The 24744-nt window shown below is 47.8% G+C and overlaps 1 protein-coding gene across 8 annotated transcripts in view; it reads right to left on the bottom strand.

Moving 5' to 3' along the window:
* CUX2 (cut like homeobox 2) overlaps positions 1–24744 on the bottom strand; it is a 222546-nt gene that overhangs the window by 63176 nt on the left and 134626 nt on the right. For 4 of the 8 annotated variants that reach the window (XM_074973169.1, XM_074973164.1, XM_074973168.1 and 1 more), the window contains one exon: positions 22568–22615. The exons of 2 other annotated variants lie outside the window; for them this stretch is intronic. In XM_074973169.1, coding sequence (XP_074829270.1) covers positions 22568–22603 — 36 coding nt within the window. In that variant the 5' untranslated portion in view covers positions 22604–22615. Of the gene's footprint in view, positions 1–22567; positions 22616–22727; positions 22815–24744 lie in introns of all 8 variants that reach the window. 2 more of the 8 variants (XM_074973163.1, XM_074973171.1) reach the window with 1 other exon arrangement.

Raw genomic sequence — 24744 nt, 5'->3', positions numbered from 1 at the left:
AGCACGAGCAGCCACGGAGACTGAATTGAGGAGTCTAGCCTAAGGACTCAGCAGGTCTCTGAAGGCTGTGGGGAGGAAGTTTGCATCAGCGCTGCTTGGAATTGGATAATCAATGATCACCTGGCTCTTTCACTAGCACTAAAGTCTCTGCTCCTGCCAAGAGTAGCATCCAGCTGAGCCTCCACGCAACCCCCCTGACCTCGCTGGGGCACTGGAGTAGCCATGACAATCTGCCCACGTGCTGTCACTTGTGGGAGCAGGCCCTGAATTCATAACAAAAAAGTTAGGGGAAAAGGCTGAAACCGCAGCGGTGAGTGTGACTGGGATGGCGTCTGTCTAGCCACCAACTCACTGCAGGCTGCCTGGTTTAGCAAGCTGAGAACCAGGCTGGGAGCCTGGAATCGCAGGGTTCTAATTCTCTCTCCTCCACTGACTGGCTGGCAACATCTGGGGCCAGTTACTGGGCCGAGTAATGTGTCAGATTCAAGTGGCAGGTAGGCAAGTAAAAGGAAGTGGCCCAGGGTACTTAGCCCTTCTGATAACAACAGAACACACTGAATGAGCTATAGCGTATAGGTTTTCTAGGGTGCTCACGGCAGGAGTACCCGAGAGCCTCACTGATATTAATGCATTTATGCTCGAGTAGGAAAGTATTATTACTCCCATTTCACTTATGGGGAAGACTGAGGCACAGAGAGGTTAGATCCTGAGGGCCAGATTCACGAAGGGATTTAGAATCCTAGCTTCCTAGAAGATAGGAGCCTAGATTCCTTTTTGGGTCTGGGCCTTAGGCCCATTCTGACGTGCTTTGCTGAACTGGGGCCGCAGTGATTTACCAAGGCCCCCAGGAAGTCTGCGCCAAAGCTTGGAACAGGCTCATGATCTCCCACGTCCCAGCTCAACACCTAACCATGGATTTTGCTGTCTGACTTTAGACAGCCAGGCTCAAAACTTTGGGTTTGACCTCCCGGTGCCTCCTTTTCCCCATCCTCATGGGGACACTGGACAGATTCACTACTGAATGTTCATTCCGTGCTTGAAAGTGTAGACCACTGATTGCGTAAGTGCTCAGGGTTATGATAAAGCCCCTGGACCAACCTGCACTATTATAACGGAATTCCATTTATTCCAGAAAAAGTCAAGGACCAAAAAATATTGCCCTGTGTTAATTTATCCTTGGAAAGGATCCCTGAATCTTTACCCTGAATCTCACCAGGAAGCAAGGCTAATTCTCAGCATCTCAGGGAAAAACCCATCAGATACATTGTACTCTAACATTCGCAATAACTCCAGAGCTAAAAATAAGACAACGAGCAGCTTGTCTGTATTAATAATCACCTTCCACCCAAGGAAGGGCAGTGGTCTCGTGCACCTCTAGAAAGAGAACCATGTCCTATTTGAAGCTAAAACTGACCTGGTCCCAACTGGCAGAAGTGGTATGAGCAATGGCATAATCAGTTACACCAATCACAGATTTGATAATTATTGAATGAAGTCCTAACTTCCAGCCGCAGCATAGTGGGAGTTTCGCAATCTCTCCAATTTAAAGGGGTGAGAGGTTTGGGTTTTTTTTCCCCTTCTCATTGCTAGAAAAGCGTCCAACCTCCACACAAGAGTGAATTTAAATTGCTTGTCATTCAAAACAAAAGCAAACCACTCATTTGTAATTTAGCAGCCACCTGAGCAAACCCCCTCCACGCTCACAGTCACTAGAGCACAAAGATCATTTTTCTATTGTTAAAATTGCATAAGCCATGGCTTTTTTTTAGCATCTAATACACATACCCACTTTCTCATTCTAGTGCTTCCAGCATCTACGAAATTTGGGGGCTTTCTTTAGCATTTCACAAACAAATTCGGCTTCAGGGGTTTTAAAAGAGCAAACCACAAACACAGCAGCAATAGGCCAGTAACGCAAGCAGAAAACTATCAGAGCTGGGTGTGCATTTTAACTGGACAAAGTTCCGTTCTCTGCATTACCCAGCTGCACATCCTCTCTAGGTGGTTTTAGAAGCCCTGATTTAAGGCTTCTCTTTTTTACAGCAGGAGAGGCTACTGCAGTGCTTCTGCACTAGAATACAATGTCCCTATGGTGCCGGTCTTACAGCCCTTTTCCAGCTCTAGCCTGTACAATACAATGAATGCAGACTTTGCCTTCCCAAGACTCACCGTTCTAAAGCAGTTGTTTTATCAGCCAAGAACCAGAGAATTGGGTTACTGACATTCATTAGCAATTCACTAGCACAACAAAAGGGCACGATGGCTCAAGGTCAATATTTTCAAACTTGGATGCCTACAATTAGCCACCTAAATACATACTAAGGACCCGATGGCATCTACTGAAGTCAGTGGAAAGACTTCCACTAATTTCGGTGGGCACGGGTTGGGGCCTAGCCACTCACTAGAAGTGGCCTGGTTGTCAAAGGTGCTGAGCACGCACAGCTGAAGTGGAAAACAGGCCATTTGTCCTGGTGCCTCAATGAACATAGGTGCCTAAGCTTGGAGCGCCCACGTTGCAACCTGATGACCCATGTCAGTGACACGTAACTTTCCATTTCAAATAGGCAGAGGGATGTCACTGGAGAGGAAACAATCATCGGCGTTGACTTTTATTGGAAATGTTATGGTAGCCCAACTTTTACTTTATAAAAGCATGGCCTCAGTATCACTGGGGCTGAGACGAGAACTATTGAGTGTTGACTCTACAACTTGTGCAAAAAGCGCCATAAACTCGTCCCATGGAGCAATGGATTAGGAAAGAGCAGAAATTGTACAGAATCCTGTTTTCTCCTTAGGTTTTACGTTTGTCAAGAGGGCCCAGTGGGGATAGACTGGGATTCAGGAGACCTGTATTCTGGTCCCAGCTCTGCCATTGACTCACTGAGCAAATCATTTCATTCCTCTGTGCCTCAATTTCCCCATCTGCAACGTGTGGCTAACTCTGCCTCCCTGCTTACGGAAATCACTGAGATCGATATCAATCAAAAGCTCAAGGTGCTTCAACATTTTTCCCCCATTTTTAAATGGTTTTGGGGTTTCATAAAACCTGTAATATTCAAATGGAAAACAGACAAGCGTTCATTCTAGTCAGAACCAAAAAGTATGTAACAGACATGTTAAAATTCACACACAATAGAGGGTAATACTTCCAGTACTGAACTTGTTTCTTTTTCCTATGAATGAATAAAATCATTAAGTACACACATGCACCTCTGTGCACACGCACACAAACACATGTAGTTAAAGAGTAAAAGGGCAACAGAAGTTTTGGGGTTTTTTAAGAGGAACTCTACCTACCTATATAGCCCTCTTAACTATGATATTTGAGCAACCTTCACAGTCACGAGTGGATTTTATCCCCACAACCTCCCTGTGAAGGAGGGCAGAATCCCTCCCCATTACAGAGACTGGAACCAAGGCCCAGGGTAGATTACACAACCTGGCAAAGGTCACACAGGAAGTCGGTAGCTCAGCCGAGTATTAAAGCCACAGTTCCCGAGTCCTAGGTCACACCTTATGCACTAGACAATCTGCCTGCCGGGGGCAGGAAGGTAAAAGCAAGGGGTAGGGTGACAAGCAGAATTAAGAGAGTAAATGGAAATGCTCAGGCAAAGATTTCAAATGCTAAATATTACTACAGCGGGCGTTCTGCAGCACTGTACTGCCTTTGTTAAAACACAGTAATAAATAATATTAACACTTAGGGCTTCTGCAACGCTTTTCATCTTCAAAGCACTTTAAACTTTCAAATCAATTTATCAATGTATTATCTGAGATTAATCACCTTAGAAATATACAAAAGACTTTGCATCCACATTTTAAATAAACCTTAACCCTTATGGAAAAGGCCAACAGTAAGAAAGGCTAAGTTTTCTACAGGGCTAGAAAGCTTCCTGCAGAAATGAACAGAAAATTCTTTCCTTGCTCCAGGACAGGGCTGGTTTCAACAATCCACAGAATGGACATCACTGGCTTAAATATGATGGGTGAAATGCTGTCATGGGAGTTTTGTTGTTGACTTCAATGGGGGTCGGGATTTCATCTCATAGGTTTTGCGATCATTTCTATGGAAGCTTGTTACATTTTATAGAACCCTCTTGATTCCAACCCTATTGCAATCAATTCCTGGAGGGCACTGGGAGGTGAAGTTTGCCACAAAGGAATGGAAACCCAAGAGTGGCTCTGTTCACACGTGAGCAGTTTAATCAGCAACAGGGTGATCATCGTGCCAGTTTGACCCTGACGCCTGAGCCTCTCCCCAGCACTGAAAGAGGGCTGCAGTGCCAGCCAAGCTCCCACGGCAGGGAAGCTCTGAGCTAAACAGGACTCATGGGACACAGCTCGCAGTGGAGATAATGTGGTCAGTGAGGTGCCCTTCCACCGATGTTAATGAAGCTGATGAGGGACAGCAGTCTGCATGCAGCTCCTCTGCAGTCCTCAGACTAAACGATGGGATACGGCAATAATGTATCTCAGCAGACACCACGTGACTGGCTACAGAGCCACCCGGAGAGGACACCAATTCAGTCCCAATTTATGGGAAAGGTGCTTTTACAAAGGGTTAAAGCAGGAGCTGAGAGTGGCCCAGTGAAACACACCGGAATGATGTGACAGGTGCGCTCAGACACGCTACTCCCGTTTTACCATCCACAGTATTTTCAGCCAGGAGTTGGCTCTGCTCTTTCAGAAAATGTCAGCTAAAAAAAATTTAAATGACCTTTTCCGAATAGAGATAATCCACCTAAATATCAGCCAATCGCTTGCGTTTTTAAGGAGAGAATAAAATCATTCTGGAGACACTCCGAATGTATTCTTCCCTCCTGCAGACGGGCCACCTTAAACTACTCTAGAAAATACATTGCTAGGAACTGTTAGTTCTGTGGATCAGCAAATTTAATAAATACACTGGAAAAGCCTTCCAGGGATGGTGTTGAGTTTTTCGGCATAATTTTTTAATTTTTTTTTTTTTAACAAAACGGCTTTTACAAAACCAGAACTGAATTGTTTTCATGATTGAAAAAAAAACTCAGTGAAAGTTTTAGAGTTGAATGTTTCCTTGTGGTACCAGAAACCCCAGCAAACGAGGACAGGGCTAATACATCACAACTAGCAAGTGAAACCTACCTCCAGCGCCCATCAAACTCAAGGGCAATTTTTCCATTGATTTCACCGCACATTAGATCAGGCCTGTGGCTGAGCGGGGACAATTCTTCTAGTTCCTCCATGTCACAAAATATGGAACACTGTAACTTCCTGGTTAATTATGAACATTTAGCCCCACTGCTCTGAGGTGGGGTGGAAGTTTGGTCATCTGGGGATGGCTCCTGCTCCCAGTTAAGTCAACTGAAGTTTCCCATTAATTTCAATGGGCGCAAGATCAGGTCCTCTATATATTAGGATTTGATTTTCAAAACACTCATCATCTTACTCTGCTCCCAATGGAGTCAGTGATAAATTCCCACTGGGCGCAAAGCTAAGCCAACGCTGAGCGCTTACGAAAACCCCACTCGCAGCAATGTACCCGATGGAAGAAATTCCCTCTCTGATTTTATCTGTACAGTCCCCCGCCGATTTCATCTGAGAACCCTACCACCTACCTTAGCAAGAGCGTAAAGAGCCCGTGTGGGCAAGACACAAGTTGTCAAGTGAGTGCGGACCCACAGAGGCTGTTTAATTGCCTGACACAGCTCTGCCAGGCTGGTCCTGGGGATTAACTACTACATTTGCTGGGAAATGATGTGACGGGCTGGAGGTTGGTATTTTACCTGAGTTCTTTAAAAAAAAAAAAAAGTTAAAGGTCATACTGCAACTGAAACAGAGCAGTTTGTGACCAATCTACCAACCCTGACTAATCAGATCACTTCCTTTTTCCAGGCTGCCCCTTGGGCTGAGTTTTACATAAAGGGTACTATCCTGTCCAAGACTTCTTTCTTACATGGGTCAATAGCATGGGCTGAGCTGCACCGAAGTCTGAGTTTCCAAGAGGAACTCTTCCACCCACACGAGTGGTACTGACCCATAGAATACAGGTGGCTTTTAAATAAGATTCCCTTTTGAAACCAGCGAGGAGTTCTGCATAAAACCCAACGGCACAATGTGGCCGGCTGTCCTTCTCCAGGTGAAAAGACAGCAAGAATGTTTGTGTGGATGGGGAGAGAAATACAGTCTAATTCAGCCCTGATATACACCTGTGCCACTCCATTTAGTTAATCAGTTATGCCCTTCTTACGGCAGGGTGGAAATTGGCCCATCGGATCTAATTTCAAATCACTTTGTTGTATGAAAAATATATCCCAGTATAGAGACATTCTATACTACGTGAGCAGCTGGGTTCGATTTCCTTCCCCAGCCTGTTTAAAATATTTTGGGTTGTGATACCTCGTCAAGTGATACTTTAGATCCAAGATGTAGGGTTTGTCCTCAAGCAAGACAGAAAGGTTTTTAAAAATTGCGAAAGCAATACAAATGTTCACATGCATTTAAAAACAAGAAAGGTGAGTGAAAATAGAAGGGTTTGGGCTTGAATTTACACCAACATTTGCAGTGCACGGTATCTATTGCCCAAACAAGGCTTCAGGGTGCTTGGAGCAGGAGAGGGAGGAGAAACCGACTAGAAACAAAAAGTGAAATTGATCAGTCGATTTTCATAGCTTGAGTGGAAGGAAGGGCAAAGAGTGAACCAACTGCACAAAAGGGGGAAAGCTACTTAGATTTAACTTTGTGTTAATCACCCAAGGCAGGGAACATGCTTTTCAAAAGGAGATTGTTTTTAATTCGACACCACCTCTTTAAGACCAGGAAAAAAGGGGGAAGCAACAAGGAAGCACGCACGCAACCACATCCCAGATCACATGGGGAATTATTTACAAATGTGTTCTCTGTTCATTGGATGGAATTTACCCCGGGCAGAGGGACCAGCACGAGGCTTAGGTACCACTTAAGCCTTATTGTGAGGGTATAAATGAGAGGTAAGTGGCATCTAGACCTGGTGCTGGGCCCTCTGCCCAGAGGTGAAATCCACCCAAACAGCAAATGCTCCAAAACAAAGATCCAAACTCCACCCAGAAACTTGCAACGCTGTGTTCTTCAGAGATCTCCTTCCCGCACCTGAGTCTCAATGTCTGCAAGGAAGCACTGCCCACATGGCTATAATCCTATCAGAACATCGCTGCCAGTTGGATACATTTCACTCAGATGAAAACTCCCAGCTCCTTTGTGTGGCGTTCACGGGCAACCTGTCAGAGTGGCTAGTTTTCCCACCCTCCTGATTGCAATCAGTAATGGGAGAGGAGTTGAAATGCCTGCTGCCAGCCACGAGATCACAGAGATGGCCATTTGAGATGCTAAACCTTCATTTAACTGCTGACTTTCCCTGGCCCCTGCAAAATCCTCCGCTGATCCGAGGCATGGCAAGCACTCAGCTATTATATATCGATGTAACATCAATTTTTTTTTGTTTCCTTCCACAGTGTACACTGACTCCAGGTGAGAAAACGCAACTGTGCTGGAACAACTCAGATTGATGAATTACATTCATGTGCTGGGTCTTTTTCATGGCTGGTGACTTTCCAGCAAAGCAATTATCACTGTAGAATGCATAATAGCCTAATTAATTACTATTGTCAGACTGGCCTTTGTGCCATGATTATACCTTATGAAGCCAACTTCTTAAACATTTGGAAGCAGAAATATTATTATAATTGACTGGCAAAATGGTTAAACTCTCCTATCTCTGTTGAGCCTTCCCAGTATCAAAACTTTGTTAACCACCAATGATATGATTGCCTCAGTGTCTCATCTCAAAAGGAGCAGAATCTGAATTGCATCGGGGTGGTTTTATTATTTTGAACATGCGATCAAATCTAGGATGAGAATTCAGTTATTTCAGTCTAAATACTTGTTACAGTAAAACAAAGATGTGTGTGTTTTTTAAGACTAGGAACACGGCAATGGAGGTCTCCACAAGTTAAATGCAAATTGTGAAGGAGAGAAAATCATAGTTTGCACTTTTTTTTGTAATGTATAAAGAAGCCCTGTAGAAGGAAGAAAGACTAGAGGTGGGTGGGGAAGAGAAGAGGACTTGTTGCCTTCTTTTCCCCCTTATATTTATGAGGAAGGTCAAATCAGGTGTCCCTTGTTATGAGAGTTCTATGCAAAAACAGCATGTTATGTATGTAGATCAGAGGTGGGCAAACTATGGCCCGCAGGCCACATCCGGCCCGCAGGACCCTCCTGCTCAGCCCCTGAGCTCCTGGCCGGGAAGGCTAGCCCCCAGCCCCTCCCCCGCAGCCTCACCTCGCTGCTGGTGCAATGCTCTGGGCGGCGGGGCTGTGAGTTCCTGGGGCAGCGTAGCTGCAGAGCCTAGCCTGACCCGGTGCTCCAGGCAGCGCAGTAAGGGGGCACGGAGCAGGAGGGGTTGGGTAGAGGGCAGGGGAGTTCGGGGTGGTGGTCAGAGGGCAGGGGTGTGGATAGGGGTCGGGGCGGGAACAGGGGTTCCGGGGGCAGTCAGGGGACAGCGAGACGGGGTGGTTGGATGGGGCGGGGGTCCCGGGGGAGCAGTCAGAAAGGAGGGGGGGGTTGGATGGGGCGGCAGGGGGCAGGCAGGGGCCAGGGAGAAGGGGTGGTTGGATGGGGCAGGGGTCCCGGGGGAGCAGTCAGAAAGGAGGGGGGGGTTGGATGGGGCGGCAGGGGGCAGGCAGGGGCCAGGGAGAAGGGGTGGTTGGATGGGGCAGGGGTCCCGGGGGAGCAGTCAGAAAGGAGGGGGGGTTGGATGGGGCAGCAGGGGGCAGGCAGGGGCCAGGGAGAAGGGGTGGTTGGATGGGGCAGGGGTCCCGGGGGAGCAGTCAGAAAGGAGGGGGGGTTGGATGGGGCGGCAGGGGGCAGTCAGGGGACAGGGAGTGGGGGTGTGTGGATGGGGCAAGGGTCCCGTGGGGGGGCCGTCAGGGAACAGGGGGGTTGGATGGGGCGGATAGTACGGGGGAGGGCAGGCCACGACCTCCTCCCCTAACCAGCCCTCCATACAATTTTGGAAACCCAATGCGGCCCTCGGCCAAAAAGTTTGCCCGCCCCAATGTAGATAGTCAATCTGAACAGTGGCATCTAGTGGCGCACAAGAGTATGTAACATTGTTCATAAGACTGTTGGTTCAATAAAGTTGTTATGTACGGCAAAAGCACCCCACATTGCAGCTCCTAATGTTCCCTGGTTCTGGTTAGGGGCTCCATGGGATTGCTTCAAACCTTTTTGCTTTTTTAGTTAGCACATGGATCTTTCCTTCCACCTCTTCATTGCTCCATTTAAAACCTTGGTTTTGTTAAACTCCCATCGAATTCAAATACAGAATAATCACTTCAATTCGTCAGATTTCCATTTTAAATATGGGATGCCCTAAGCCTACAAAACTTTCCGAGTGTCTTGTGTTCTTCCTTGCAGACCCTGTGGACCAAGGCCTGAAATTCTAACCTAGAAAACATGCAAATACATAAATAAGATTATCCCCTTAGAAAAAAGAAAGCCAAAACTTGTCAGGAGTTCTTTATGCACCATAAAAATGCCTCCCCAAAAGTGCTGCTACATTTCTTGAAGGATATTGAGACGGGAGAGGCGCCCCTCCAATTTTTTATGCTGCTTCCTTTCAGGGACAGGGAGCCCTTACAGAGTACAAGCAGCAAGAACCAGCGCAGAGTGACCACTGCGGAGGAATTACTGTGAAACTGGCAGCAGGGCAGCGTGATCAGAGGCTGGAGAAAGGATTGTAACAGGGCTGACTGTTGGATGGTAATTTGTTTTCAGCCACAATGAAACTGGTAATGAAATCATTAGGAAAAAAAACCTGCAGAGGCCCATGGCTGGCTGAAATAAAACAACCTCCAGGGGAACTCTCTCTGAATGACAGAGCAACAGCCACAGATACTACAATGGGTGGCTTTTGCCAGCCAGGTGAGCAAATAATAATAATTTGGATCTTTCATCCATGGATCTCAGAGTGCTCTACAAAGCTGGAGCTGTGTCATCACCCTCCATTACACAGACAGGGAAACTGAGGCCCAGAGCGCTTTAGTGACTTGTCCAAGGTCACACAACGAGAGGAGGAGCAGAGAGAGAACCCAGGTCTCGTAACTCCTGGGTCTTCTGATGACACAGCACCTCCACTGAAACTCAGGTGGCTTGGAGCTGTTCAACATTAAAGCAACTAAACTGCTTTCTAGGAAATACTCCCCAGCCAGATGCTGTGGGGAGAGAAAAGGTTGCCTGCCGCTGGGTAATACTGTGCTATACTGGCCTCAAGTGGTTAAGGTGACATTAAATAAGACGACAGGATGCAAAGGGGAGTAAATATATACCCACCAGAGTTCACAGGAGCACACTGCACAATGTAACCACCTATCTTGCTGCATCGATCCAATACAGCACCTGGACAAAACCCTTCCAAGCTGTAAAACTGGGGTAGGATGAACGGCCTACTGGGTAGAGCACAGGTCTGGGACACAGGTGGTTTGGGGTCAATTGCTGGCTCACTCGCAGATTTCCTGTGTGACCTCAAACCAGCCACTTCCTCAGCGGGGGGCTTGCCTGCCACCCACCCAGATCTGAGCTGATTCAGCGCTGGGGCCCATTGGATCCCACATTCCAGGGGAACGTCAATAGCTGAGGAATTCAAGGCAAGAGCAGCCAGCATAGCAATAGGTGCTGTGCAAAGGAAGGCAGCACTCTCGGCTGGGGCCCGGTCAAAGCCATCGGGGACAAGAGTGACTGAGGGGGACAGGAACAGGGGTTTATAATGGCTGGGCTGGGGGCAGCTGAGCATAATCATCCTGGTCTCTAATGGAGAGGAAGAAAAGAAAGACAAACACAGGGGAGCACGATGAGAGATGACAAAGGGAGACAGGATCAGCTGGAACTTGGAACGGGAGATCCACTCAGAGACCCCAGAAGACATCAGCTACTCTGGAAGGAGGTTTCAGAGTAGCAGCCGTGTTAGGAGGAGGGCAGGTGCAGCCTGCGAGCGGGGAAGGCCCCTACCCGGGAAGCTGCAGCATTACACGGCCCCAGGGCAGAAAGCTGCAGACAGGAGGTGCTGAAAGGGAGGAGGGATAGCTCAGTGGTTTGAGCATTGGCCTGCTAAACCCAGGGTTATGAGTTCAATCCTTGAGGGGGCCATTTAGGGATCTGGGGCAAAAAAAATTGGGGATTGGTCCTGCTTTGAGCAGGGGGTTGGACTAGATGACCTCCTGAGGTCCCTTCCAACCCTGATATTCTATGATTCTACGAAAGCAACAGCAGGTTTCCTAGCCAAGGAAATATTGCTGGAAAACAGACCGGGGAAGGGGATTGGGTGAGTGTGCAGCCAACAGCAAAGCAGTGAGGGACCCCCCAGGGGACGCTACAGCCTCAGCCGCCTGGAGAGGCTGGGACATGAAGGCAGGTCTGGAAAGGGAGCTGAGCTGGGCTGCAAAGGAGACAGCACTTAGCAAAGCCTGGCTGCTTCCCTGGGGGGACAGTCCTTAAAAGTGGCTCGCAAGAGCCAAGAAAGGGGGATGGCTTTTCCAGGAGGGAGAGGCACGCGTGGCCGCCTAGGGCTGTGGACGATCCCCAGCCAGGAGGCGCTAGAGAGGAGGAGCCACGCTGGTGGAGGACAGACAGGATCATGTCTAAAGAGGGGCAGAGGGGCGGGAGAAGGAAGCAGGGGAGTTACCCACTGGCTGTGGAAAGGGAGAGGAAGGAAGGAGAGTATCCAGTCAGAACTGGGAGTTCTCGTCAAGCCCAGGGTGCTCCGGAGCAGCAGTGCCGGGATGGAGAGCTGAGGCAGGTTTCCAGGAGGAGGGAGTAGGGGGGATGCTTTCCTATGGCCAGCCTGCAGTGCTGAGCGAAGGCCGGGGGGCCTTAGTAGGCAGCGTACCAAACTCCATGTGCCTCACCTCTGACCACGTCGCCAGAACACTGTATCTGACCCAAAGCCCTTCAAAGTCAGTGGCAGGCTTCCCATTGCCTTCAGTGGCCTTTGGATCAGGCCCACAGGCAGGTCTTGGACAGGGATCAGAGACAATTTTGGTCAAGAGCTGCCAACTGTCCGTATCTTCCCTGTTAGCGACTAACGGCCACACATTTTCCCAGTCCTCACACAGGCATCGGACGATCACACGGGAACTCAGGCACAGCAGAGCTCCTTACCCAACAGCTAGCCCCAGTGGAGCGAAATGAAACTAAATGTTGGGATCAAAGCTAAATCTGGAACATGCCTATTGTCTGAGAGTCCCTGTCTTTCCCCCTAGAGTGCTGCAGCCCTGCGAGCCAGCAGCTGGAAAGCGGGGTTAAATATTTCTAAATATTTTCCACATACCGCTCAGGCTTTGTAACCCAGTCCATTAAAGCGCTTGTAAATGCTGAGACTCCAAAGACACACTAAGGAGCTGCTGCATTTAACTGTCATTAAATATATTAGATATTACCCTGGGACATGGGAGTTATCATTCTTTCCAGCGCTGCTCACACTGGAGTCCATTTCTCTGAAGTCAGAAAGCTTACAACATTTTCATGAGGCCAAAAAGCAATTCGCGTCAAAAAAATCAATAATATAAAAATAAAGCAGGAGAATTCTAGTTAAAGGGAATGTCATATAAATATGTTGTTCACGTTCGTGAATCTAAGATTAAAAAAATTAATCAATATAGTTCTTTAGATGATGTTATTTCTAATGAGAAATATACCAAGACGCTGCAAATAACTGCTTTAACGGAGGGGAAAAAGCATTAATAATTTACTTTATAAAGCATATGATACTGAATGAAAGAAAATTGCTGCTGGTTCTTAATTTTGTTGTAATACTTCCTGACACGCTCAATGATGCTTTGGCCAAGTTCCTGATATTAAAGTCAAAAGATGTTAATCTCATTCGAATTTTTTCCGAGGAATTCCCCCTCCCATCACACGAACGCCTTGCTGGCTTTGGTCACTTGATGGGAATCATGGTTATTTTCAAACACCATAAATTTCGTCAGGTGTATCTTATTTATTAGAGTGCCAATAACCAAGAAGTTGGCACGTGAGTAATCCTAAGGAGAGGCACTGTATGAGAGATCAGAAAAACCAAACACACTCTCTGAGATATTTGGGGCAGTCAATGGTCAGGCCCAACAGCTCAGGGGATACCCCCAAAATACAGGTAAACCCCAATTATGCAAAGGTCCCAGGGGAGATCCCAAGCCATCACATAATCAGGGTCTTGGACAGTTGTCTAAGTATTTAAGGTATATATGGCCCCCAAGTACTGAAGTATCTGTGGAACTCCTTACCAGAGGACGTTGTGAAGGCCAAGACTATAACAGGGTTCAAAAAAGAACTAGATAAATTCATGGAGGATAGGTCCATCAATGGCTATTAACCAGGATGGGCAGGGATGGTGTCCCTAGCTTCTGTTTGCCAGAAGCTGGGAATGGGCAACAGGGCATGGATCACTTGATGATTACCTGTTCTGCTCATTCCTTCTGGGGCATCTGGCACTGGCCACTGTCGGAAGACAGGATACTGGGCTAGATGGACCTTTGGTCTGACCCAGTCTGGCCGTTCTTATGACCCTCACAATCTGTGATGTATTTATCCTTGCAGCACTCCCGTGAGGAAGGCCAGTGCCTGTTATCCCTATTGTACAGACGGGGACTTGAGGCACAGAGATCCCAAGGGACATACGGGGAGTCTCTGGTACAGCCAGGAATTTAACCTGGGTCTCCCAAGTTCTAGACGAGCAACCTAACCACTGGTCCTCCACCCTTGATCTCTAAGTTGCAAGCTTCAGCCAGGCAGGGCTTGTGAGCTCAAGCTCAATCCCAAATATCAGATAACGAATAGAGCATCCCACTTGGTCACGCACCCTACGAGTCCTTTGTGTGCGCGGCTCACTCCCACTGGATTCTGTGGGACAGCACACGCAGAGCAGGCCTCGAAATTTCAGCTGAGCGTGCGACTCTAAATGCCTCGGCAGATTGTGTCTTTTCTTTAAAACACGCACTTGTAGCAGGTGGGAAAATATCACCAAGGATCCATGGTTGGTGTGATCTGATCGATGAAGCGCCCTGTGACGGATACCCCATGCCAGGCTAATGGGACGCCTTTCCAAGGGTCACACGTGACCGCCGCTGACTTTTAAACAAGACCCGGGTCCTGCATAACAGCAGCAGGCCCCAGGAATGCTCTTTGAAACTGTTCTAGCCCTGGCTCAACGGGATGATGATGGGCTTTTACAGCACCCAGTGACCACTGGTTGGGGCTTCTCCTGCTCTCGGTGGCAAAGACAACTAGAGGGCAACAGCAACCCACTGCCATCAGCGGGTGTCTCGGTGGGCACTGTTAGAAAGTCAGGAGAGAAGAGCGCTAAGACTTTGATACCCAGGCCCCACTGGCCATGTCTGACTCGCAGTTCACTGCGGAAGAGAATTTTTCTGGTGACTTGCATGGCCCTGTTTTGCTATTTGCTGGGAAAGCGGCTACTGCCTCCTTGAACAAGTCGTTCAGAGAGGAAATGGGGAGGGATCACAGCTGGTGCCACTGGGAGCCATTCAGGAATCAGCCCAGTAGCATGCTGGGAGAGCCAATTTTTCATCCAATGCTTTGGGAGAACTTATCGGGCCAGATCCTCAACTGGTGTAACTCCACATAGCGCCACGGACCTCGCTGGGACGACCCTCATGCTCAGAGATAAGCAGGTGCTTAAGGGCTTTGTCGGGTTGGAACCAGAAAGCTCAGCACCTTGCAGGAGTGTCCCCCTACACGGCACGGCAGCCAGAGTTCAGGGGGGATTATAGAGAAGCTCACCAGAGCCAGCTGTGAGACTGGGGGCTTATTGCCACAGCCGGAGAATCTGGGCTGTCCACTCTGGGCCTAAATCTACAAAATATTGGAAGGGAGGGCTGTAACATCACTCCTGTGAGTAATCCTATTGACTTTAATGAGGCTATTCCTGTGAGTAAAGTTACTCCTGTGGGCTTACGTTTCTGCAGAATTGGACCCACAGCTTGTAAACTCTCTAGGGCAAGTGTTCAGTGTCTACAGAATGCCCAGCAAAGTCGAGGCACTATATAAATATTGTAAGAAAAAATTAATATGAAAAATCATAACCTGCAAGCATTATTCAACAGCTTTAATGCTGTAAGCCTCGCTGGAGCACTGTCGCAGCCAGGAATGCCAACTGGCAAGTAATACATTTACTGAGAACGTTCACGCTTTGTCCTGACACTCATAAATTATGACGACACATTTTCAAAGGTCAGGAAATGCAGACTGCAGCACACAATAAAATGCACACGGGCCCCAATTCTGCAGTTAGAGCCATACAGGCACATTCCTGCAGAGCAGGGGCTTAACTGATTTCCGAGCTGGGGCTATAAAGTCTAGAGAATGATTATTTGGAGGCAATTTGGGACTATACCTTTTATCTACCTAAGACTCTAATCTGGCCCCCAGCACCGAGCTATCTGAGCACCTCACAATCTTTACTGTATTTATCCTCAACAGCATCACGTGATGTATTCTGCTGCTGGGGAACAGAGACGCAGAGGGGCTAAGTGACTTGGACAAGGTCATGCAGGAAGGCTGTGGCAGAATTGGGAATTAAACCTGATTTTCCCAAATCCTAGGGTGGTATCCTATCCACTAAAGGACTGTTATTATAGTAAATTAAAGGCGGGTTTTATAGCAGAGTAAGGGGAGGAAATATTTCAAGATTATTTTGCCCTTTTCACCAACGTAAACTTTTTTTGTTTTGTTTTTAACTGACAGTTTGGTTTTGATTTAATTTTAATTTTTTTAGTGCAGTTACTGACAGTTGGCAACTGGAAACCACCTTGTATTGACCTCATCTGCAATGGAAGGCTTCAGAGTGAAAAGAACGAGGCTGTGAGGAGCAGATTGATTTTAGATGGTCAGTGAGACAGGGTCACGGCCAAAGCTTTATTCCTTTCCAACTTTCTAAAAGCTTGTAAGGGCGGGGGTGAGGATGGAGGAAGCAGGCTCTGACTGGTGGAACAGAAGAAGAGGGGAGGAAGAGAAGGGCGTATGGATGGTGTTGCAGCTAAAGATGCTTTTGAGAGCTTGCTTATGTGGTCTTTTTGCACAGTACAAGGGTTGGGGAGAAATCACTCATTGGAACAAATTTTCTATCTTTCCATGACCTGCCCCCTGTTTATTCCCTGCCCTCTTTGTGCCCCTCCTCCCGCCGCATATCTCTTTACGCTGCAGGACAATGCTGTATGTTGGGTGTAAGTTACATGCACCGTGGAAGCCACCACGTTTTCTCTGCCAGCAATGGCAAACCTGCCACTGATACCAGGACCAGAGCCATCGATGGCCCAGCTTCCTCTTACACTGGAACGAACTGGGAGCAACTCCAGCAAAGCCAAGGCTGATGGGAGAGGAGAACTGTTTCCCCCAGCCCAGGGGGGGAAACGGCTGGAGATAAGCCCATGCCGCAGAATTTGGACCCGGATTTCAAACCCTGAAAAGCCTGGGGATGATCCACACGGGGGATGTCTAGGCCCTGAGCCAGGTGAGGCCGTCACGGTAGGAATTGGTGGCTACCCTACAGGCCTCATCTTAGTCCAAGCTTCCAGTCCTAACGCCTTCAGCAGCACCAGGCTCCGATGGTCGGGACGTGGTAAGCCCTGCCCCTGTGTGTAGAAGTCAAGCTGTATAAGGAGAACTCCCAGCAAAGAGGGACCTTGACTGTATGGGAGGCAGAAGGCTGGATACGTAACCCGGGGGTTGACCCTCTCCCCCTAGACATGTTGCCATCCAGCCTCGCCTGCGTCACTCCCAAAGGAGGGTGTGGCCCAGCCAGGCACTGCTTCACAAGTCCACCAGTGATGCCCTTTCCTGCTCTTGGGGCACCATTGCCCAGGGGAAAGCCTCAGCCCCCCCATCTCAAAACCACACTCAATCACCTCCCCATGGAGAAAACACTTGGGGGTCCCAAACCATCATCGCTTGGTGGCCAGGAACGGGGCCTCATCCCTGCAACCAACTCCTGCAAACTCTCTGTGTGCTGGATGGAATCCACAGGGAGCCTCTCCCTGTTAGATTCATGAACTAGAATAATTCCAGACCAGGGCAGGTGAGCATAGGCACTGCCACAGGGGATCCAACCAGCTCAGGATCTTGTCTCTGGCAGCAGCCAGAACCAGCTCCTCCAGGAGGAATTGTCCCTCATGGACAGTTATTGGAAGAAGTGTCCGATAGAGAACCTTTGTCTCTAATCCCCATAGGTTGGCTTGTACTCTCATAGGGGAGAGTTTAAATCCCTTCCACACTGCACAGGATAAAAAAAAGGTGTTAGACATTCTCATTACCCAGGGAAATGCCTATTGTTTTTTGGATGCCACTATGCTCTTGGTCTCAGTGCTATCCTGTGGCAGAGAGTTCCACAGGCCAATTCTGTAGTATGTAAAATAGTATTTTCTTTTGCCAGTTTTAAATATGGTTCCTAGAATGGCCCCTTACCCTATAATATAAAAGTGCCAGATAGACCTCCTCACGATCATCTGTGAGTCTGTCTCTCTCTATCACAGCCCTTGGCTCTAACTCCTCTCTGAACTAGACGGTCTCTATCTTTTGTTTGTCTCTCCGTATACAGAAGCCTTCCCAGGCCTGGGTCCTCTCCCACCTCTGCCGCATCTTTTCTGCGATAAGGTGAGAGAGAAAGAGCTTCTGGATCTTCTAACTTCAAAAAGTCAGCACACCACCAGAAAAAGCTTTGGGCTGTAAAAGGTCCTTTATATACCAGCAAATTACTGTCCAGTAAGTGACTTGAATCTCACTAGCACTATTCTAGAAAAATTGCTATGCTTTAAAGACAACATTACGAGTCAGGAGATAAAAAGACAAAGCCAAGGAAATTCTGAGCTAAGGTCTTACATGTAAAATTTTCACGGGCCTTTCATTATATCCATTGGTTATACTGACAACTGTGAATCAGACTCAGAGCCGTGCGGAGAGCCATTACAACAACTCTAAAGAGGAAAGCTGGCATGCAGAGGTAATGCACAACTTGTCAATCTGGGCTCATTCTGGGGTGCGTGCATTTGGGGTTGTGGATAAGCCTTAAGAACAGAATGTGGGCTGCCAAAGAAATAGGAGACATCTCGGGATTGATCCCAATTGGTGCTGAGTATCTTCAGCTCCCACTCAATCCACTGGGAGTTGTGGGTGCTCAGCAACTCTCAGGATCAGGCCTCTGGCTTGTGCATTCATATCAGACAGCACCAAAAAGCAAATGGAGCCACTGGACAAGGTCAAGAGAGTGCACAGAACGCCACAGGAAGTGTTACCAGTCGGGATTGGGTCCAGTGGATATTATTAAACTAGTTTCTAACACACATTTAATTTCCCCCATCTGATTCCACCCAGGAGGCAGAGGAGAGCACCCTCGGTGCCAGAGCACTATGGAGGCAGATAATGCCTTTGTAAGACATGATGGCTCAGTGTGCTGGGCATGGGATCCTGCTATGAAAAGGTAAAGCTGGCACTCCCCCCAGCACTGCCTGGCCAGTGTGCTGGTAAGTGGGCCGTGGTCATGCCCGCTTAGACACACCTGCATCGTCTCCCCCTCCAGTGCACCTGTGCAGAGCAACTGTAACCTGCCCCTTATAATTCAATTCATACCCCCTTCACCCGGACTCATCTTGCAGTCCTTACTCAGGCAAACCTCCCACTGACTAATACATGTGCAGACATGGGCATTAGATCCATAGACCACAAATACAGGCTCTGTCTCTCCCTTTTGTGTGGTTTGTCATTCCATACAGGATTTATGTCTCTGACATTGGTTAATTACTTGCCACGTTTCCATCAATTTAATTCAAAGTCTGCGCCCTTCCCTCCCTTAATGAAATTAAACAGCATGTGCATACATTCCCCAGTTACTGCTGTGGCCGGCACTCAGAAACAGCACCCAAATATGCACATAAAACATGTTGGCATTAAACAGGCCCATCTGATACCCCAGGGCACATTCCACACTTTACACTTGATTCTTTGCAGGAACATTTCTTGCAGGAAAAAATGAAGTTTTTTTTCCAGCTGTTCTCATTTCCGCATTAGTCGGCTCTGCTGGGCACAGATTCATGGCACTGGGAGTTTACCACAAAAAGCTCACCGAGACTCAAAAGTGGCTCTGTTGCAAAAGTCCTTCCCTTACCAACCTTTTGCACTTTTCTCCCGTGGTCAGATTTTGCACATGAGAAAAAGTACAGCTTTTACCTTGCTGCCGAACATTTAGACCCTCCTCTGCTGTCCTTCCTCATCATGGTCAAGGGGAGTTTTACCCGAGTAAGGCGTGCTGGAGACACTGCTTCTTTTCACCTCCCCATCAGGAAACAAGTGGTCAGTCATTCCCAGCATCAGTTCACTGGCTTGGTGGCGTCCACGTGACAGATACTTTCTGTCCCCAAGGATATGAGAGCTGAATTCAGCCCCCAGTTACTCCACTGACTTCAACGGGGTTGTCTGGGATTCACAGAGGAGAATCCGGTCTTGGGTATTTGACATTCCAACCATAGCTGCTCCAGTACCACAGCCTTTTAGAAGTGTCCATTTCACATCAACCGAAGGGGACTCACTTCAGCAAAACCTATTTATATTGGCCGCAAAATGCAACAGCCACTTTACAAATACAGAGCAAGACAGGAGGACTGGCTCTGGTGAGCTATCTCCGCAAACATACAAACAGGGGACTCAGAAAAAGGATGACGTTTTCTTTAGCCTTCACCCTTTTGATCCTTAGCCCTTAACTTTACTTCCTGTGTTAAACCTGATGTATTATACAGCTTTAATTATTGCTAAATTGCCTTTTTATTTGAAATAAAATATCCACTCAATCAGATGCGCCGAGCAGATGAAGCAGCCCTTTCCACGGCACAGGGACGCTCCAGTGTACAGACGGATTGGAAAGTTTCACCTCTGCTTTAGCATAACAAAACTTTTAATTTAGATGTTTTCATCTATCTATTGGAGAAAAAAAATAAGTTTAAAATAATGACTGTAATAAATGAAGGTAATTAATTGTAGTTTGTTCCTTTACTGTCTAGTCAGCTTAATTTTACCTTTTCATCTAATAATGAGAAAATAATTTTTGTGCTCTGAGGGTTAATGATATGTAACTGCAAGAGCTGCTAATTGCATGTTGCAAACTATTCATCAAAATCCCCATCTGCGCTACTTGATTATGTTTGCTAAATTATTGCTTTGAATTATCTTTCATAAAGCAACTTTTGTAATTAGCAGGGCTTTCGGTTTGCTCTTTTTTCTCTGTGCAAGGAGATTCAAAAACTTTGTCCATTTCAAGCTGTTGCCATTAAGCTACTGTCATGGACAGCTTTTTGTTATTCCGTATCAGGGAAATAAACCAGTATTTATCTAATCAGGATGGAAAACAAAAGCTGTTTTTATTCTCAGTGGGTACGATTTAGTCCCTTCTCCACCCCATAACTCCCCCTTCCCACTAAGAAGCTGCATATAAAGGATACAGGTGCCTAAAGGTATACAAGCTGCTTATGGCGACTGCAAAACCACAGGTTGTTACTTCAAAATGATCTTTTTCTTTCCATTTAAAAGAAAAAACAGGAGTGGGAGCGTCTACTTTCATCATGGGGGCTCATTGGCTACTCCCCATGACATATGATGTAGCTCTGTATTCTCCCTTGTAAATATTCATGTTTAGTGAAATCTAAATCATAGTAAAAACACCCCCAGCACCAGCCATTCTGGCTATGAGTGGTTTGGTGGAGTGGGGCATCACTGGAATGGCCCAGAGGCGGGACTCAGCCATCTCCTGCCTACTGGAGGGGGGGTTCTGAACATGCAGAAGCAGCCGGGATCTGTGGAGATGGGATCAGGGCCACTGGATCCATGATTACATAGATTCAGTGGTCAGACCCTGGAGCATGGGAGGGGAGGATTTCTTGCAAAAAGAACTGCTGTGTAAAGCCCGAGTTCTCTCGATTTCAGGATTTCACCCCAGCTAATAAGCAAACGGGGCAGATCGCCTGCTGTTATAAATCAGCACAGTTGTGTGGAAGTCCATGGAGCTATCCTGATTTACGCTGAAGAAGGATGCTGCTCTCCACTTAACACACCTTTCGCCTTAAATGTGTATTCCTTATAGGGGCTGAGGATGGGCCAAAGGCTGTAGCCTTTATTCAGTCAAAACTCTCAGTGACATCAGCAAGGGTTTTGACGCATGAAGGATTTTGCTCCTACGTTTGCAAAGATCAGAGTCAACCGAACTAAGACGGGATGGAAAATTAGCAAGTGTCACCTGTACAGCCACTTTGACTCTGAACCTGATTTGCACAGGGTGAGTGAGGGAAGAATACAGCCCCCCAAAGAGATGGAAATCAGCTCCTCCCTCAATTACTTGCCAAAAGCAGAGTTAAGGGTCTGGAGTTTTATCAGCTTTTGTTGGAGAAAGGCCCAACCTTGCATCCGCTGTATTCAGTGGAAAAACTCCTATTGATTTGAGTGGGAGCAGGACTGGGCCCAACACCCCTAAAGCCGGACAGGCATCTTCCTATTCATCATTCAGATGCAACTTCTCAAAATCCCCTGCAAAAACCTTCCTGGAAGAAACCGAGTCAGTAAGGGGGATTCTAAAGAGAACGTGGAGACAGGTGGCCAGACTCTGATGTGAGTTACACTGCCGTAAATCCAGAGCCACTCCTGTTTAGGGGCAGGCTCGGTCTCCCAAAGCACATAGCTCATCTTCTCCTAGCGGATCTAATGAAAGCTATTGGGAAAAACTCAGTATTTAAAAGACTGAAAATGTATTCCTATTGTTATCGCTCTCTTTTGTGTATTTATGCATAGTGCATTGGAATGAATCAATACCGGATTGCCCTATAAATAAATGAGCATATCAGCAAACTGAGGAATAAAATGAAGTGATGAGAAATATGGAAATCAGCCGCATTTGTGTAAATCCAGTTATTGTTTACTTTCATATTTTCTTATGCAGTTACGGTGTTCCAAAGAGACAGATTAAAAGTAATGTAATGCTCAGCAGATGACAGATTCTAATGTGTTGCTGGTGGTGAGCGCTGAGTGCCTACATCTCTCAAGGGGTTTCAATCTACGCACATTAGAAGAACACAGAAAGCAGCCCCCAGAAGAGCAATCATTAAAAAAAAAAAAAACGTTCTGAAGTGCGATATTTCTCCCACACTGCCCTCCCCTTTGGAAGGATTTAAATCTCTCCACATCAGACTAGTACCTGAGCTGGGGAAGTTCATTTGCACATGTAAAATACCCAAGGCCTTTTGTGAGATGACTAGGTGGGGGGGACACAGTACAAACTAGGAGCAATCAGTACCAGCAGGGGGCCAATGAAGGGATGAATTTGGCCTTCGTGAGCTCAGAGGAAGCATGTGAGAGCTGGAAGTGAGGAGCATGCTGTGCAGTGATTGTGCAGTTTGGTCTTGGTGTCTGTCTGCTTTTTTTTTTGATCCCCTGGGTCCATCTCAGTCTAATCTGGCTAGTCGCAAACACCCTCACGACAGAGTACCTCTTGCGAGTGACGGCTTCTTACCTCTGCTTGGAAGCTCTTTAAGACAGGAGCCACCATCTCTCTGATTTCCTGAAAGAGAGATCAGAGAGTTCACCAGAAGCGGATATCGTACGAGTTCTGCAGTGGTATTTGTACATATCTACAGATCCACACACACTGAACTATGGACATGAGTAACTACCTGTCTCTTCTCTGAAGCTTTAGAGCTGAGGCCCTGGCTGGACTTAATCTTCTCAACGGATACTCTTGACCTACCGTAATCTAAAATCTGACAAAAGGTGAAAAGGTTTTTAATCCATAGCATGTCTACATTGGCCGAGTCTTTGCAAGAGGCCAGTGGAAAAGAACGGATCTTTCTCCCCACCCCCACTTTCTCTTTACAGGGGGGAGTCAAACCCCTCCCTCCTGTCCTCTGCCTACCAGACACATTGGTCCTTCGCAGCATCTGTTTCCAATGAATGTGGTGCCCCTGAGCAGCTGTGAATGGGTCCCCCACCCTGCAAGAGGACATTCTTAGGGCCACGCTCAGCAGCGGCCACATTCGTGATCCCGGAGTAGAAGGCAATAGGAGCTGCCTATGTGTCTCTGAGAGGAGTGTGTAAAGACACTGAACTTTGTCAGTACTCTTCAGGTGTTGATACTGCTCTACACCAGCTGCTCTTCTGCGTACGTGTGTTTACAAGGACACGTCACTGTCTCAGGATCCCTGTTTCCGCCTAGGCATGGCCAAGCTATGGAAGGGGAGGGCAATGCCTGTAAGGGCTACTTCAGCCCTGAGGCTGTGATAATGGCCAGATAGCCGTGCCACAGAGGGTCCTTCCCGCACACAGCTACCTAGCAGGGGATGTGGTTTGGCCCTTTCTATGTCGTGAGAAATACAATTCATGGGAGTAGAGCAGATTGGAAGCACACAGCTCAGCTTAAACTGAAACACTGCTGCCAGATAACGACAGCGTTTGGTGAGCAGCCATTCTAACAACCAGGTGAGCACGGGCACCTCGTGCAGCGGCCCACCCAACAGGAGCCGGCGAGTCTCAGGCCTGTTCTGACGGATCTGAACTTCAGAGGGGCTGAGCACTGAAGTCAATGGGAGCAGCGCCTCTGAAAATCTGGTCACAGATCATCACAGCAGGTATCTTACCGAGGGTGGCAGATGGGGAGCCAAGGACTGAACGGGACATGGGGACTAAGGGACGTCTACAACCCGAGGTAACTTTGCTCTAACTAGCTCGGTACCGGAGCAGCGAAGACACAGGCTTCACGACAGGCTGGACGAGTCGCCTGGAACCCTGGGTCATTACTGATGTCTGTGCTGCCATAGCTTCATTGCAGGAGTACCCAGCTAGCTGGAGAAACACTAGCTCGCATATGTCGACATGAGCCGCCATCACTGCTTGGGACTGCAGGGCAGATACAACCGAGGCGGCCCCCTTTTGCCCCTCACGTTGGTTCCTTCCCTTAAGGTGGAAGGCACTTTCGATGATGTGTAATGCTGCTACGTGGGGTTTTGCAGGTGAGGGGACACCCTTATCCAACACCTTCCATCAGCTCTATGCTAACTGTATCCATTTCCTTTGAACAGCGGACGCATCGGTGGCTATTTCCCAAGTGCAGCCGATGCAGGGAGATGGTCCGGGGGCTCGGCGGAAATGGGCATACGTCTGTCACCTCTGGGGGTCTGGGTTCAAATCCTGGCATGCGCCCCAAATGTTAATGTATTTGGTGACCTCCACTGAGGCCTCATTGTGAAGCACTGCAGGAAGGGCAGACCCTGCCGAGGGAGGCCCACGGTGGATAATGGGGGGCATGGAGCCAAGACCAAGCAAGGGAAGAGCTGGGAAGTCTGGGGCTTATAAAGCTGATTCAAAGAGCATGTGGGCATCTTACAGTCAGGATTGAATCCATGAAGGCAGACTCCCCTCTGAGGTGCCCATTTCTATCCAAGCTCAGAGAGGGCCTTGAAAGCTCACTCCAGGGGTCTCTTCCAATGGACAATCCACCGCTGCAGAGCCCAGCCGGATCCCCAGCTCTCTCACCCATGTAAATCCAGAGTCACTCCATTGACCTTAAAGGAGTTACTCCCATTCACATGGACGTGAAAGCAGAATCTGCATTATTCCCCAGAGCGAGGGTATACACCTGTGGTAGGCTCTCTGCTCAGGGAGACAAGGTTAACTCTCTCCGGGCCAGCTATCAAC

The sequence above is a fragment of the Natator depressus genome, chromosome 15, assembly GCF_965152275.1.
Source record: "Natator depressus isolate rNatDep1 chromosome 15, rNatDep2.hap1, whole genome shotgun sequence".
Taxonomy (NCBI): domain Eukaryota; kingdom Metazoa; phylum Chordata; order Testudines; family Cheloniidae; genus Natator; species Natator depressus.
This window is presented reverse-complemented; position numbering and strand designations above follow the sequence as displayed.